This window comes from Diceros bicornis, chromosome 2 (genome assembly GCF_020826845.1).
Source record: "Diceros bicornis minor isolate mBicDic1 chromosome 2, mDicBic1.mat.cur, whole genome shotgun sequence".
NCBI classification, from domain to species: domain Eukaryota; kingdom Metazoa; phylum Chordata; class Mammalia; order Perissodactyla; family Rhinocerotidae; genus Diceros; species Diceros bicornis.
In genome coordinates, this window is record NC_080741.1 from 42,804,696 (window position 1) to 42,818,677 (window position 13,982).

Sequence of the window (13,982 nt, forward strand, 5' to 3'; positions counted from 1 at the left end):
ATCAAAACTGCTTCCGGGAAAGAATGTGAGGATCTAATCCACAATGACTGATAAAAGTGTAGCCATCAACCTTTCACAAAGCCTTGTGCAATTTATTGATCTGTAAACCAAAGGAATGCAGCTCTCAGCGTGAATTTGAGGAGTGAGAACAAAAAGGCACCTGGGAGCCAGGGAGGGGCAGGGGCTGCACAGTGGCCATTCTGGGGACTGGTGGCTAGGCAGCTTAACTTGCATTCCTTCACCAGCTGCCAGTCTTGGCCTTCACCTACCTCCTCCTCCTTTTCTGAGCAAGACTGCCACTCCTTGGGGACAGGGGAAGCGCCTCCCATATGTGCTGACCTCTCAGCCCTTCTCTCTACAGTTCCAATAGTAGGTATCCCGATCAGCTTTGTCCAAAGGAGCCCTCAGTAAATGACGGCAGAAATAGAATTTGTCTTGAGTAGCACAAAATAGTTGAGGGATAGAGGAGGCAATGGAGACCTTGGAGTGGAGCGCACACATGTTGGCTTCTGGGCCTACTTTCAGGTTTCTTGTTTGATGCCCCAGCAACATTCAGGTTGTGCCATCTTGGCAGGACAGCTGCAATCCCTGCCTCCTCTGTCAACTCTGCTAGCCTTCTCCTGCCTCTTCCAGCGTCCCCCATGCCAGGCCTTGCCAAGTCCTCTTAGAATGTGGCAGTGTGGCAAGAGTGTGAGCATTGGCATTAATCCTGAGCTCTGCCCCAGACCAGCTGTGAAATGTTGGGTATATTACTTATCCCTCTGAGCCAGTTTCCTCATCTGTAAAACACAGAGAATGGTACCTATGTCATAGGATTAGGAATGAGTTCATGAATGAAACATGAATAAGTTCATGTATTTAAAGCACTTAGCATGGTGATGGCACATAGTAATGTCCTTCTCTGAGAGCAGGGACTGTGTCTTCTTCATCCCTGGGGACATGGATGGACCAGTGTTCTATCTGGGCACTGAGTGGGCTCTTGCTCTCTATATCTGCCTTAAGACTCTGTTGGAAGGAAATCTGAACTCTCTCTGACCTTCCGATGTTATAGTCAAGGAAACTGATGCCTAGAGAGAAGAGGGAATTTCTTAAGGCCATTTGGCCTCTTACTGGAAGAAATGGACTTGAACCAGGAGCTGCTAGGCCTCCCTCCTGAGATCTGGTGCTGTGGTTTTGGTTCATGGAGTCATGGAAGAAGAAAACAGGACTATAAATCATGCTTGCCTTTCAATGCTCACATCAAGTGTTGCCTCTTATGGAAGCCTTCCCTGACCACCTGCCTCCCGGCCCCATGCTGAGCCAGGCATCCCTGGGCCAGGATTCCTTCCCATCATGCCCTGGGTTCCCATTTATCCCTAGGAGTACTCTGTCAGGGGTGTTGATATGCTCTAGAGCTACCGAACTAGATGTTTAAATTTACGAAGAAAGACCTGTGTTTTATTTTCTCACTATAGCACTAAATAGAGAAGAGCTTGGTAGAAGTTGAATGAACGAATGAATGGGCATACATCAAAGCAGATTTGTTCTTTATAGGTTCATAAAACTTTCAGCAAAGATTCTCCCCTCCTGTGTTCTCTCCCTGCTGATTCTGTCTTTCCGTTACATTAAGATTTCTGATATCGAGAGCCGGATTTCAGCCCTGACCATTGCAGGATTAAACATTGCGCCGTGTGTGCGCCTCACAAGAAAACGAGATCAGAAGCAGAGGAACCAGGTGTGTTTGTCTCTCACTCCCTCTGTTGGAATATTGCACGACCTGGAAAATTTAGAAGATAAAATGTCTTTGGCTTTGCAAAAGTGTATTGATTGCTCTGTTCTGTTTGTAGGTACAAACCATAGACACATCAAGGCAGCAGAGGAGGAAACTGCCTGCTCCACCAGTGAAAGGTATGCTGAAATTAAAACCACAAAGCTGTCAAAGAATGAAGCCTGACTCATTTACTTTGAGTAACTCAGAGATCTGAGTTTGAGGGCCAGATCTAAGGGGGAGTTCTCACCCAGAATTGGTCTTGTGGAGAGTCTGTCTTGACTTGGATGCACCCAAGAAGCAGACTCTGGGACAAGGATGTGATTTGGGAGGTGATTCCAAGAAACACTGGGAGTGGAAGAGAGAAGTGATTCAGGGAAAGAAATCAAGTCAATACAGTGTACTTTAATTAGTAGTTTACCTCTTTGGGCAAATGAGGCTAAATCCTTTTGGGGACTTCTGGGAGACAGTATTGACTGTACCTCGGAGTTTCCTGCTCAAAGAGTAGGAGGATGAGGTGTTTCCACTCTCATCAATCATTGCCTGAAGGTTATTCCTGGGGAGCATTAAATCCCTGGCGCTTCTGACCTGCCACATGCATGGACCAAGAGAGAGTGATGGTGTGATGGTGCTTGCAGTAGAATCCTGTCAGAATGTGCTGGAATGGTGACTGTCAGGGAGATGTGAGCAGGGCACCAAAAGCATCTAACACAGTGCCCAACCTAGAAGGTATTCCAGCGACACCGGCATTACCCTAATCCACTGGACATTTTCAACAATTTCTCTGGATTTAGGAGCCACATAATGATGATGCCAAACTAGAAATTTAGGTCTACAGATTAGAAGAGTAGAAAGTCAGATATGTTTGAGTCTTGGTTCCACCATTCATTGTTCAACAAACATTTATTGAATGCCTACTTTATATTCCACAAAACCCTATACAATTAAAATTTATTACAGATCCACCATCCCTTATTTGAAACCCTTGGGCCAATATGTTTCAGAATTTCTTGGACATTAGAAAGGTAATATGGTACATGTACTATATGTTCATAACAGCTCCCTACCCATGCTGTCTGGGGCAGCATCTGATAAGCACATTCATATCTTTGCAGCAGAGCATGAGAATGTTCATACTCAGTGAGATGGACAAGGACTTTAAATGGCTGCATTTCATTCAAGTCAGGTTTTGCCGTTTGACAGTTTTGGCTCCAAAGTTATAAAGATTTGCAGTTTTAAGATCCTTTTATATTTCAGAATTGCTAATAAGAATTTATGGAGTGTATTGGATTATCTCCAAGCTACCTTCTCCCATAAAGCGATTAATGATGCCTTGATTTATTTGGTCCGTCATAAAAATAAACACAAAATAAGATCCCACAATCATACCTTTGGACCAGAATGAGATGCCAAGTCTAGAATAAAAACCTGGGTAATCCAGACACCTGGTCTTTCTTAACAATTGCTCCATCTTCTGGGTAACACTTATTCTCATTTGTTTCCCTTTAGCTGAAAAAATTGAGGCATCTTCAGTGAACGCCGTTAAAACATTTAACCGCAACTTCATTCTCCAAGGCTCCTCAACAAACAGGACTAAAGAAAGGAAAAACACCACCAAGGATTTGATGGTAAATGTCATCTCTGTTTTAATGCCCATCACTTTCACTGTTGATGGTACCTCCATTCTGTACCCCTTCTTTCTGTAGCTCCCCGATCAGAGCCACAAGAAGCATCATTCCTGCATGGTCTCATGGTCTTTTGGTTGGGCAGTGGGGGTCTTTGTATAGCTAACCTCTTTGATACGTGGATACATCCTCTCAACTATATCTCCAGCTCCTTGTAGGAACCAGGTTTGATATAAGACAGATAAAAATATGTACACAGGAATGTAAGTTCTGGTTGAGGTGTAAGAGTTTTTATTCTGGTTTTGATCCATATTCACTCTTTCTTAATTTTCTTGTTAGCCATTAGTTACTTGTTGTGTTCCTGAAAAAAGTCAGCAGCTGCCCGTAAATGTAGCAAAGGAAGAGACAGTAGATAATCTGTACAATCCTGGAGGTCATATAGAGAGAGCTAACGGATGATTTGTCTAAACACCAACATATGCTTCAGAATTTTGGCAAATACTTGATGCTGCTTATATGGGAGATGATGATCCAGCCAAACTGCTTCTGTGATACCATTATGCTGAGGGCAGACAATGCCTGGGGTGACAAGATTGAAGCAAGGGCAAATTTATTCTGTTGCCTTTTATGCATCGCCCTTTGCTCCCTTCCTCTTCCTCCTCCTCATTGTCCCTGTGTCATGAGCACAGAAGCACCAGGTAATGATATAATGGTGGGTATGTCCTTTTGAATTACAGATTACTACATCTCTTAGGCACCATATGGCAATAATGCTGCCCACTGCCTTTCCTTCATTGGTCAGCCATTACCTCTGACCTTTCAAAGTCCAGTTACCTTGCTTCTGGCCATTACTTCAAAGAGCTAAAAAGATGATTATCACTAAAAGGGCAGACCACTAGAGCCAGGGAAGAAATCTGTTATAAATAAGATAGTTAAAAATAAATTACCTTTCACAGAGATAGAACATACATCTGTGGGCAGCATTATTTAATATAAATTAATTTAAATTAATATAAAATTAATTTATAGTTTAATCCAATTCTCATAAAAATCTTAGTGGGATTTTCTTTTGAACTAAAGTTTGTATAAGAATAAATCAGAAAGAAAAGACAAAAGCATGTTGCAAAATTAAAGTGATTTCCCTGTGAGATTTTAAAACCAATTAAAAGCTTTAAAGAAATTGATGATTAATGGAATAGAAGAGAAAGCTTAGAAATAGATACAGCCATATATGAGAAAGTGTTATATGATTTTTAAGACAGCATTAGGAACTAGTAGAGAAGGTATAGCTTATTAAAAAAATTTAAAAATAATTTTAAAAAACTGCGCTTGAGAAATTGGCCATGGGGATGGTAGTGGGAAGAGAATCAAATTAAATAATCGCCTTATTCCACATATCAAAATAAATTTCAGATGGACTAAGAAGTACATGTAAAAAAATGCACCACTTTTTAAATATTGTGAAATGCTTAACTGGTCAATGAGCACAAATACCTTTTATGATGTAAAAAAGCACTAAACATTGTTTTTATTTTTTATTTTATTTTATTTTATTTTTTTATAATTTTTATTTATTCTTTTTTCCCCCAAAGCCCCAGTAGATAGTTGTATGTCATAGTTGCACATTCTTCTAGTTGCTGTATGTGGGACGCGGCCTCAGCATGGCCAGAGAAGCAGTGCGTCGGTGCGCACCCAGGATCCGAATGCGGGCCGCCAGCATCGGAGCACACGCACTTAACCGCTAAGCCACGGGGCCGGCCCTAAACATTGTTTTTAATCCTCCCTCCTCACTTTTGCCAAGTGGCTGATGACAGTGTGCTCATTGTCTTGCCTCAGGAGCCCACCCTGGAGTCTGCTGGGATGTATTAGCACCATGAAACTCCACTGCCAGTGACCCACTGCCTCCGGCCGTACACGACAGTGCCTTGACCCAACAGCCATCGAACACTGTATGGATTTCCACCTGAGGAGAGGGCCTGGGAGACCACAGTGCACCATTGCACAGGGCTGTCCTGATACCTCACCCAGAAAGCAGTCCCAGACTTCAGCATTGTGGTCTTGTCCACCCTCTGCCTTAGGCTCCCGGGGAATCTAAGACAGAAAACCAAGACGCTGGCTTCCAACAGCAGAGCTCCATGTTCAAAAGATGCATCTTTTCCCTGTTTGCTTTGCTACTGTGTGTTGTCTTTAAGATCTTTTTTTTTTATCCCTTTGATTCAACCAGAATTACATGTCAATTATTTGTCCAAAGGAAAATTGTTGGGAAGAGGGGATGGTGGAGGGAAGGGAGATGGGTATTATCATTCAATTGATCATCAATTCTTATCAATCTCCCACAAGCATCTTTGTCTTACAAATGCTAAGGAAAAAAGTGAAAATTCCCCTGTAGTGAGCACTAGGGACTGTCAAATATGGGGAGTGCTCATCCATCAAGGATGCAGGCCTCCCTTCAGCCGCCTTCTTCTTGCTAAGCTCCCAGTTCACTGCACTACTAGTCATTCCCAGTGCTTTGCAATCAAAAGCCAAGAAAGGAAAGCTTGGATTCACCCATGCCACACCCAGGTCTGTCTGAAACAATGTCTCACTAAGAACTTAGGGCTCTTCCTTGGACTTATGAGAGCTCCCCCACTCCGAAGGGGAGAGGGGCTTGAGAAAGTCCACCATCAGCTTAACTTTAGGGCACTGTCCACAATCAACATGACACGGTTTAGCAATGATTGCATCTGAATGTGGTTAGGTAACTGGATTACTGTAGAATACAGCCACATGAGAAAATATTGTCCTCCAAAATTGATTTCCCAATAAATATTCAGAAAAAGTAGTAAAATGACCTTAAAGATAAAAATGGTTAAGGAATAGCCTTAGAAAACTTAGAGGTATGAAAAAAGCAAGGATAAACTGTGAACTTAATGGACACAAGAGTTGACACCAACTCTACATTTGTGTTCTCAAAAACAAGACTATTTAGAGTGTGTTTATAAAAGCAAGTGGAACTGGAATTTCACTCAATTAATTGAACATTAGCAACCTTTTTTTAATTTGCTCCTGATTATTCTGAATCTGAGGAACAAGGCAAAGATGGGAGGCAAGGGACTAGTGTGACTGATGTTTAGTAAGTGACCGCTCTGAAGGAGGCAGTATTCTTCTCATTTGAATCCTTATAGCAACCCTATTCAGTAGGTATCCCCATTTTTCAGATTTGGAAACTGAGGGCCAGAGAGATTAATTTGCCAAAGTCACATCTGTAAGCTAAGTGTAACTGGAATGCCTCACAAAAGCCTCACTCTGTTGTTTTCAGCTTCTACGTTCTTTTGCTGCTATGCACATTTTCAGACCTGATTTGCTACTGAAATGTGTATAATGACCCATTCCTGATGGGGGTCTACCCACCTTCCAATAATACTCTTTGCTGATGCTGTGTATGTGCTATCCAACAGAAATGACTCCTTTGAAATAAAGTAAATCTTTGGCTTTTTGTTCTGTTGGTGTGATTCAAAGCAAACAAATACAAATTTTAAAAACACAACAAAAAAAGGTTTGAGTTCCAAATAGAACGTTTTTCTAAGAGGCATGAAAAGCAACTATTGTTGTGTTACAGTGTTAAAATATTCAGTTTTGTTTGACAAAAATGTGTACTGTGTAAGCCTTGCAAAAAAACAAAAAAAGAAGAAGAAGCCTGCTCTATGGCATTTGAATTTTTATAAAGGTTTCCTTGTGCCAAATAAGTGCAAAGATTTAATTTACTATTAAAAATCATTAGCATATGTTATAGTTCCAGAAGATTTATTTTGTCATCAAGTGATTTTGATCTTCAGTGTCAATATTTATATTTAGATTAATTTTTATAAATGAAAATATTTTAATGGTTTAAGAAAATGAGGACAATGAGACCATATCTTTGATGACTTCTGAAAGTTATGCTTGCCTTCATGTTATATGCACATTGCCAAGAATCACTGTCAAGAGAAATGATGAAGAAGTAAAAGTCATTTATGAAAATAACGTTTGTGGGTGTGTGGGTTTTCTTTGGTTAGGGGAGACTGGGAGTGAAGAGGGGATAGGGAAATAAGTCAATGTCTAGTCATGGGAGGGGCCAAGATTCAAAGCTACTGTTGCCCCACGCCTCATGGTCCTTGCAGTTACACACTCATCTCTCCATTGCTTGTTCTCCTGAGAACAGAATTTCCTAGTGACCACCTCTACTGAGTGGTCCCTCAGGTAAGACCAGCAGTTCTCAAAGCAGGGGGCAGGAGTGGGCAGTGTGATTTTTGTACCTCAGGAAACATTTTTCGTTATCACAACGTGGGGTGTTGGGAGCAGGATGTATGCTACTGGCATAGAGTGGATAGCGGCCAGGGATGCTGCTAAACATCCTACAGTGCACAGGGCAGCCCCCCACAACAAAGAATTATCCAACTGAAAATGTCAATAGCGCCAAGGTTGAGAACCCAGGTTAGACCCTGGAGGTAAGCCTGAACTTCAGTTGAGAGCCCCTGCCGGTCTCGGTGGGGAATGTGTAGCTGAGTATGAAGCGGGACGGTGATTCTCCCTGAGCCTTGCACAGGCTCAGTGCAGCTGTTGCTCCTTGAGGCCGGCCTGCCCAGAACACTGAAGCCAGGGATGGCCCCTGCCGTCCCCAAATAGGAATAGGAACCCTCCTCTAACTTGAAATGAATGAGTGAATGAAAATACTCATTGACGCCAAGAGCTTTCTCTGCCTGATGGCCTATCACAGTAGTACTCAAACTTGAGTGGGCATCAGAATCACCTGTTAATGCACAGATTGTGGGGCTTGTTAAAACACAGATTCATGAGATAAATCTCATCATTCCCAGTCCTCAATTTCCCTTTCTGTACACTACCATTAATGTGTCTGGCACAATAATGTTTATGAAACATTAATAACAAACAAGCTAACATTTAGGTTGACGGGGCATTTCAGGTAGGGTAGAGGGGAGAACATCAGTAGATCCATCGGAAATCCTCTCCAGGCAGCATTTCCTGGCCAGAATTCCTGATTGCTCCATCCTCCCACCCCACACCCCCATCCCTATAGGATAGCAAGACATGTAAGGCAGTGAAGAGGGTCTGGTCACACTCAAGTTACAGGAGCATTCAGCCTCTCTAACCCAGAAGCCCAAAAGCATGTGTTGAGCAACCAACCTGCATCAATAATCTGAGTAGTCAAGAAAATCAATTTGAGTCAACAAGTTGAGTATCAAGAGTGACAGGCAGCTATGCTCAGAAAATTTACAGCTCCTCTTGCTTCTGGGGTGAATTGGAACAGTGTAAAGATATTTTCCCCTAAGAAATAAGTGATTTGCCATGACAAAAAAAAAGAAAATGTGACCCAATATTCAAAGCATTTGAAGGCTACCAGAAACACAGGCTCCACTCTTAGACTTTCCCTTTACCAGCTCTGTGGCCTGTCACTTCATCTGTAAAGTGGAGTTACAAATAGCTTCCTTGTGATGTTGTTAAAAGATTAAATGAAATAACATGTGAGAAAACACTCAGCAGAATGCTTGGTAGCTATAGGTACTCAATTCTTATTTCCTCCTTTTTCTCTTAGAATAAGAAAATCATTCAAATATCAGCACTATGACTTATTTTGCAAAATGCTGTGCCTCCATTTTTCTATTCATAGTAGAAAAGATCGTTGTTTTGCAACTATTCACTCCCTTTACCCTCCAACTTTGGGAGGAGCACACCACCCTGACTCCTTGACGTTGGGCTTGGCCAGGTGACTTGCCTCATGGTTGGTAGAGGGTACTTCTCTTAGTTCGTTCTGGTTGCTGTAACAACATACCAGAGACTGGTAGTTTATAAACAACAGAAATTTATTTCTCACAGTTCTGGAGGCTGGAAGTCCAAGATCAGGGTGCCAACACAGTTGGGTTCTAGTGAAAGCTGTTGCAGACTCCCAACTTCTTGCTGTGTCCCCACATAGTAGAAAGGGGCTAGGGATCTCTCTGGAGCCTCTTTTAAAAAGGCACTAACGGCAAACATGAGCGAGGACCCTCACAACCTAATCACCTCCCAAAGACCTCTCCTCCTCATACCATCATCTTAGGGGTTAGGTTTCAACATAGAATTTTGGGGGGTCATAAACAATCAGACCATAGCATTCTCCAACTATTGGTTTGGGCTTGGCCATATGACTTGCTTTGGCTAATGAGATGTTAACGGAAGAGTTACATAAGGGGATTGAAATATGTTTTTGGAGTTGGGTTTGTCCACTTACATTTTGCCATTGACTATGAAAACATGCCACAGGCAGCCCACTGGTATGAGGAAGTGACCCAGACCCAAGCTGCAGCTCATAGTCAAGCTCAGCTGAACCCAGCCAAAATCAGCAGAGCCAGCCCAGCCAACATGTAGACATGAGCAAGAATAAATCATTGCTCTTTAAACCATTGAGTTTTGGGGTGGTTTATTATGCAGCAATATCTAACTGATACACTACCTGAAAAACTAGTTTTGTCACCTTAGATTAATCCTTGTGTTAGGGCTAGAATAAAGATGAGTGAATGTCAATACAAAGTTGCATGCCAATATAAAGGATGTATAAGCAAACTATTGAGCTACTTGTTTTGACATTTCACAACTTACATATGAATTTTCAGTTACATTTTTGGGAGGGTCTCTCTACCTCTCTCTACTTGTGTGTGTGTGTGTGAGGAAGATTGGGCCTGAGCTAACATCTGTTGCCAATCTTCCCGTTTTTGCTTGAGGAAGATTAGCCCTGAGCTAACATCTGTGCCCATCTTCTTCTACTTTATATGTGGGATGCCGCCACAGCATGGCTTGGTGAGCAGTGTGTAGGTCTGCACCTGGGATCCGGGCCTGCAAACCTTGGGCCACTGAAGCGGAGCACGAACTTAACCACTACGCCACCCGGCCAGCCCCATCTCTGTCTCTTTCTCTTAATGTGTGTGTATTGATCGTTCACAAAGGGTCCTCTATTCGTTGAAATTTTTTATAAAACATTAAAGCACAGGAAACATTTGGCATGTTCCTTTAAAAATAACTTCTCACACAACAGCCGCTCTATTTTCTCCCAGGGGAAGCATTTCCCATACAAAATTTGCATTTTACAGAACAGTTGGTTGCGTGAGCCTTCTGTCTCTGCAATTGAGTTATAATTATGATAAAGTGCAGGTAAATGAAGTTGCATTTTAAAGACCTTTCAAGGGGCTGGAAAACTTTAATATCCACTTCAAACATTGGAAACCTCAAAGAAGTTATTCAGAAGGATCCAGTTTGGTAGAATCAAATCCTAAAATATAGAAAAGCATGTTTTACATCAAAGTGATCATGTTTGATAAAGATGAAAGATCTAAGGCAGTGCTTCTCAAACTTTAATATGCAAACAAATTCTGATTCAGCAGGTCTGGGGTGGGACCCACGATGCTGCAGTTCTAACAAGCTCCCAAGTGATGCCAATGCTGCTGGCCACACTTTGAGTAGCAAGAGTCCCTCAGAGGGTCCCCTGCAGGGTTGAGGCCCAGTTACCCACAGTGGTAACCTGTTCATTGATGCCTCTTTTGTGACTTTTCCTCCCTTCAGTCTCTCATGTTCCCCCACCTGCAGCATGTATCCTGGAGTCACTTCTCAAATGAACTACTCAACACAGAGTCTCATATGGGGAAAACCTAAACTAAGACATTCTCTGTACTGCATATATATGTTTGCACCTCTTTCTCCTGCACTGACCTGAAAGTTTCTTGAGGAATTGGGTTCCATTCACTCCACACAGAACTTAACACAGAGCAGGTGCTTGAAACAAATTTGGTTCACCTAGGGTGGCCGTGGTGGTCCTAGCTTTAGGCTGTGGTCACCCCATGCCCATGTGACTAAACTGAAGATCATGTACTACAGGGAGCAATCCCTCTCATACCCATCCTGGCCTTGCAGGTGAGAATCCTCCCAACACTGAAGTGTATAGGAGGAATATCCACACCAAGATGGAGGAGCAGAAGGCTCCCCCAAACCTCTACTTCACCCTCAAACCTCTTCTAGAGATGGGGGCAACCCCACATGGCAATGAATGGTCCAGGTACCTGCTGCCCAGGGTCCCAAAGCACAAGCCCCTGTATCCACAAATGCTCACGACCTGTGGGCCCCAACGAGACAATAGCAACTTAGGCTTAGTTTAACCAGGCCTCTTACTACACTATCTCTAGGCTGAGGAAGAGTTAATCCAGAGTTCTTGGATGCCATCACCCCTTCCTGCTATCATTGATAAGGCAGGGAAGACTTTGAGATGCTTACTCTGTGCATTGACTTCTTCAAACATGGCGCATGTGCCCAGCCATGGCCCATTTTTTTCTGAGTGGATCCCTCTCCTTCTTCCTTTGCCCATAAAAGCCAGAACTTGAGGAACTCAAAAGTTAGAGCAGTAGTTTCCAAAGTGGGGTAGAGACTACGTGTGGGGCATAAAAGATAGTCAATTGGGGGCAGATGAAAGAAAATATTAGACTTTCTTTTTACACTTATTTTTTATCTGGAAGTAAACTTTACCAATATTAAATATATGGATAAATGAGAGTACATGTAAATAATTTATAAATGAATATACATATTTTGAGGGTGCACTGTCAAACAGTTTTTACTGATGGGATGTGTGGCCAAAAAGTTCGGAGACCACTTACTAGTTAGAAAAACCTAGTAAGCTTCTGATGCCTCAAATTTCCCCTCCAACTAGTCCCCACCCCACCTCTGTCAGGGACAGTGCTAACTCTCAAGACCTGACTTAAAGCTTTAAGGGCAGCTGAAAAAAGAGAGGAGGTGGGGAGGTAATCCAGAGAGCCCCAATCTATGGGTTAGGTCCTGGGATGAGTGTGGTTCCATCCCTTTAGGAAAAAGTTTTCTGCTGGTCTTGTCTGCATTCCTTGCTCTCCTCCCCAGCCCAGGGAGGGAATGTCCACTTACTATCCACCATCTTACCTGAAGTTCTGAAGTTCAGGTTATTATGGCCCAGAAACAACCCAAGGGGCTGCCTTGAGGTGTGAGTGAGAATTTCCAATCAAGTTTCCTTGTGGCTCTTTGAAGTGGACGGGGGTTAAATCTCTCTGCTGGTAGAGGTAAGAGCCATATAGCATTATGAGGTGGGCGAACCAGGTAACAATCTCCTCCTCTATCCAGCTCTGCCTCCTTTCGTATTCATAGCACTCAAAGCCAGCAAGCCAGCCAGGGGCAGCAGTTTACAAGCCCAGCAACCTGAGAACCTCTGGGAAGACTACTGTGCAGAAAAAGTGCACAGCACATGCCCCACATCTGTCAACTCTTAAGTTCTTCCAAGAGTCCAGGAGAGTCTGTACTCTGCTGTAATCAGAGCCATTTGGGGAGTATGCCTTTGGCACCTCCCAGACAGCCTCACCACGTGTGCCAAGTTCTCAGCTTTGTACTTGCTCAGGGAGGTTTGAGGAGAGACAGGACTGAGAGCCTGGTGGCCTCAAGACTGTGAGAGCCACCTTCTTCTCTATGTGCTGTGTGTATCAAATAACAAGAAGCAATGCTGGCCTGGAGCCATGAAGTACCACAACCATGAAGAGTTAGGTGGTGAGGTGACAGGATGAAAAGGCATGTCATTGCTGTCCTCACTCCCTGAGCAATACGGTAATTACTTAATTGAAGATGAAAGGGCTATTTGCAGGCAGCGGTGACAGTGTTTTCTATTGCACTTCTATCTTCAACATACCCTTTCCTCTTTCCTGGTAACGACAATAGTTTGCACTTTCGAGCCTGTCCTTTCTGATTTATTCTTCTCTACGATTCCATTCATTTCATGACAAACCTACTGGAAAGTCAGAAAAAGATTTTCATCTTTGAGGAAGGCCAGTCTTTAAAAGGGAAAGGCCAGACAAGTATTCTTTGCCCTGATAAACGTAGACCATGTGTCGTGAATACTCTACTGAGGACAGACTCTGAATGAGCATTTCTACCCCATTTGTAATCTGGGTCTCTGTAGAACCACCCTGGTAATGAATGGGTTGCTGTCCTCAGTCTGGCAGAATTGAAATTCTTCTTTGTCTTTAAATGACACTGTTATTGTCTTCTCTGTGTCCAGTAGCAATTCTTCCTAATGACCCTGGGCTGTTGAAATGCTGACTGTCTGAGATTCAACAGCTCTGCTGATGTCACTTGTCCAGATGTCGGCTTGGTGCCCATTGATTGTTGAACTGTCTAATGATAAAGGAGTAAGTCACCTCTTCTGGACTTGAAGAAGTTTGGATTCTGCTCTCTTGCCCTCCACTTTGTCTTTGATTGCAGATGAAAATGGATGTCTTGGCTACCGCTAAAAGGACAGATATAAATGTGGTTGGAAAGCCTGCTCCAGGCATTTTCAGAGCTGGGCTGTAACCGTGTAGGAATTCTGGACCACAGCTCCTTGCAGGGCCCCATTTACCGTCTGTGGGTCAAAAACCATGAAAGCTACGACTTTTCTCAACTCTACATCTTCCCACATTATATTCAGTCCCCTGGAATGCCTTCCTCTGACTTTGAAAATCTCTACCCATCCTTTAAGAAGTCTCAGCTCAAATGACACCTCCTCTCTGATGGTCCCAACCGCTCCCCAGCACAGGGGAATTCTAGTGTAACCCAGA

At 43.0% G+C, this 13,982-nt stretch overlaps 2 protein-coding genes across 4 annotated transcripts in view; both read left to right on the forward strand.

Annotated features, from left to right (window-relative positions):
* Positions 1-7,354, forward strand: part of MYRIP (myosin VIIA and Rab interacting protein) — a 347,012-nt gene extending 339,658 nt beyond the window's left edge. For all 3 annotated transcript variants that reach the window (XM_058555496.1, XM_058555498.1, XM_058555497.1), the window contains 4 exons: positions 1,610-1,714; positions 1,827-1,887; positions 3,257-3,375; positions 5,209-7,354. In XM_058555496.1, coding sequence (XP_058411479.1) covers positions 1,610-1,714; positions 1,827-1,887; positions 3,257-3,375; positions 5,209-5,241 — 318 coding nt within the window. In that variant the 3' untranslated portion in view covers positions 5,242-7,354. The remainder of the gene's footprint in view (positions 1-1,609; positions 1,715-1,826; positions 1,888-3,256; positions 3,376-5,208) is intronic.
* The window catches only part of RPL14 (ribosomal protein L14), a 169,161-nt gene continuing 160,266 nt past the window's right edge, over positions 5,088-13,982 (forward strand). The window contains exon 1 of the mRNA XM_058555530.1: positions 5,088-5,092. Within this exon, the coding sequence (XP_058411513.1) occupies positions 5,091-5,092 (2 nt within the window). The 5' untranslated portion in view covers positions 5,088-5,090. The remainder of the gene's footprint in view (positions 5,093-13,982) is intronic.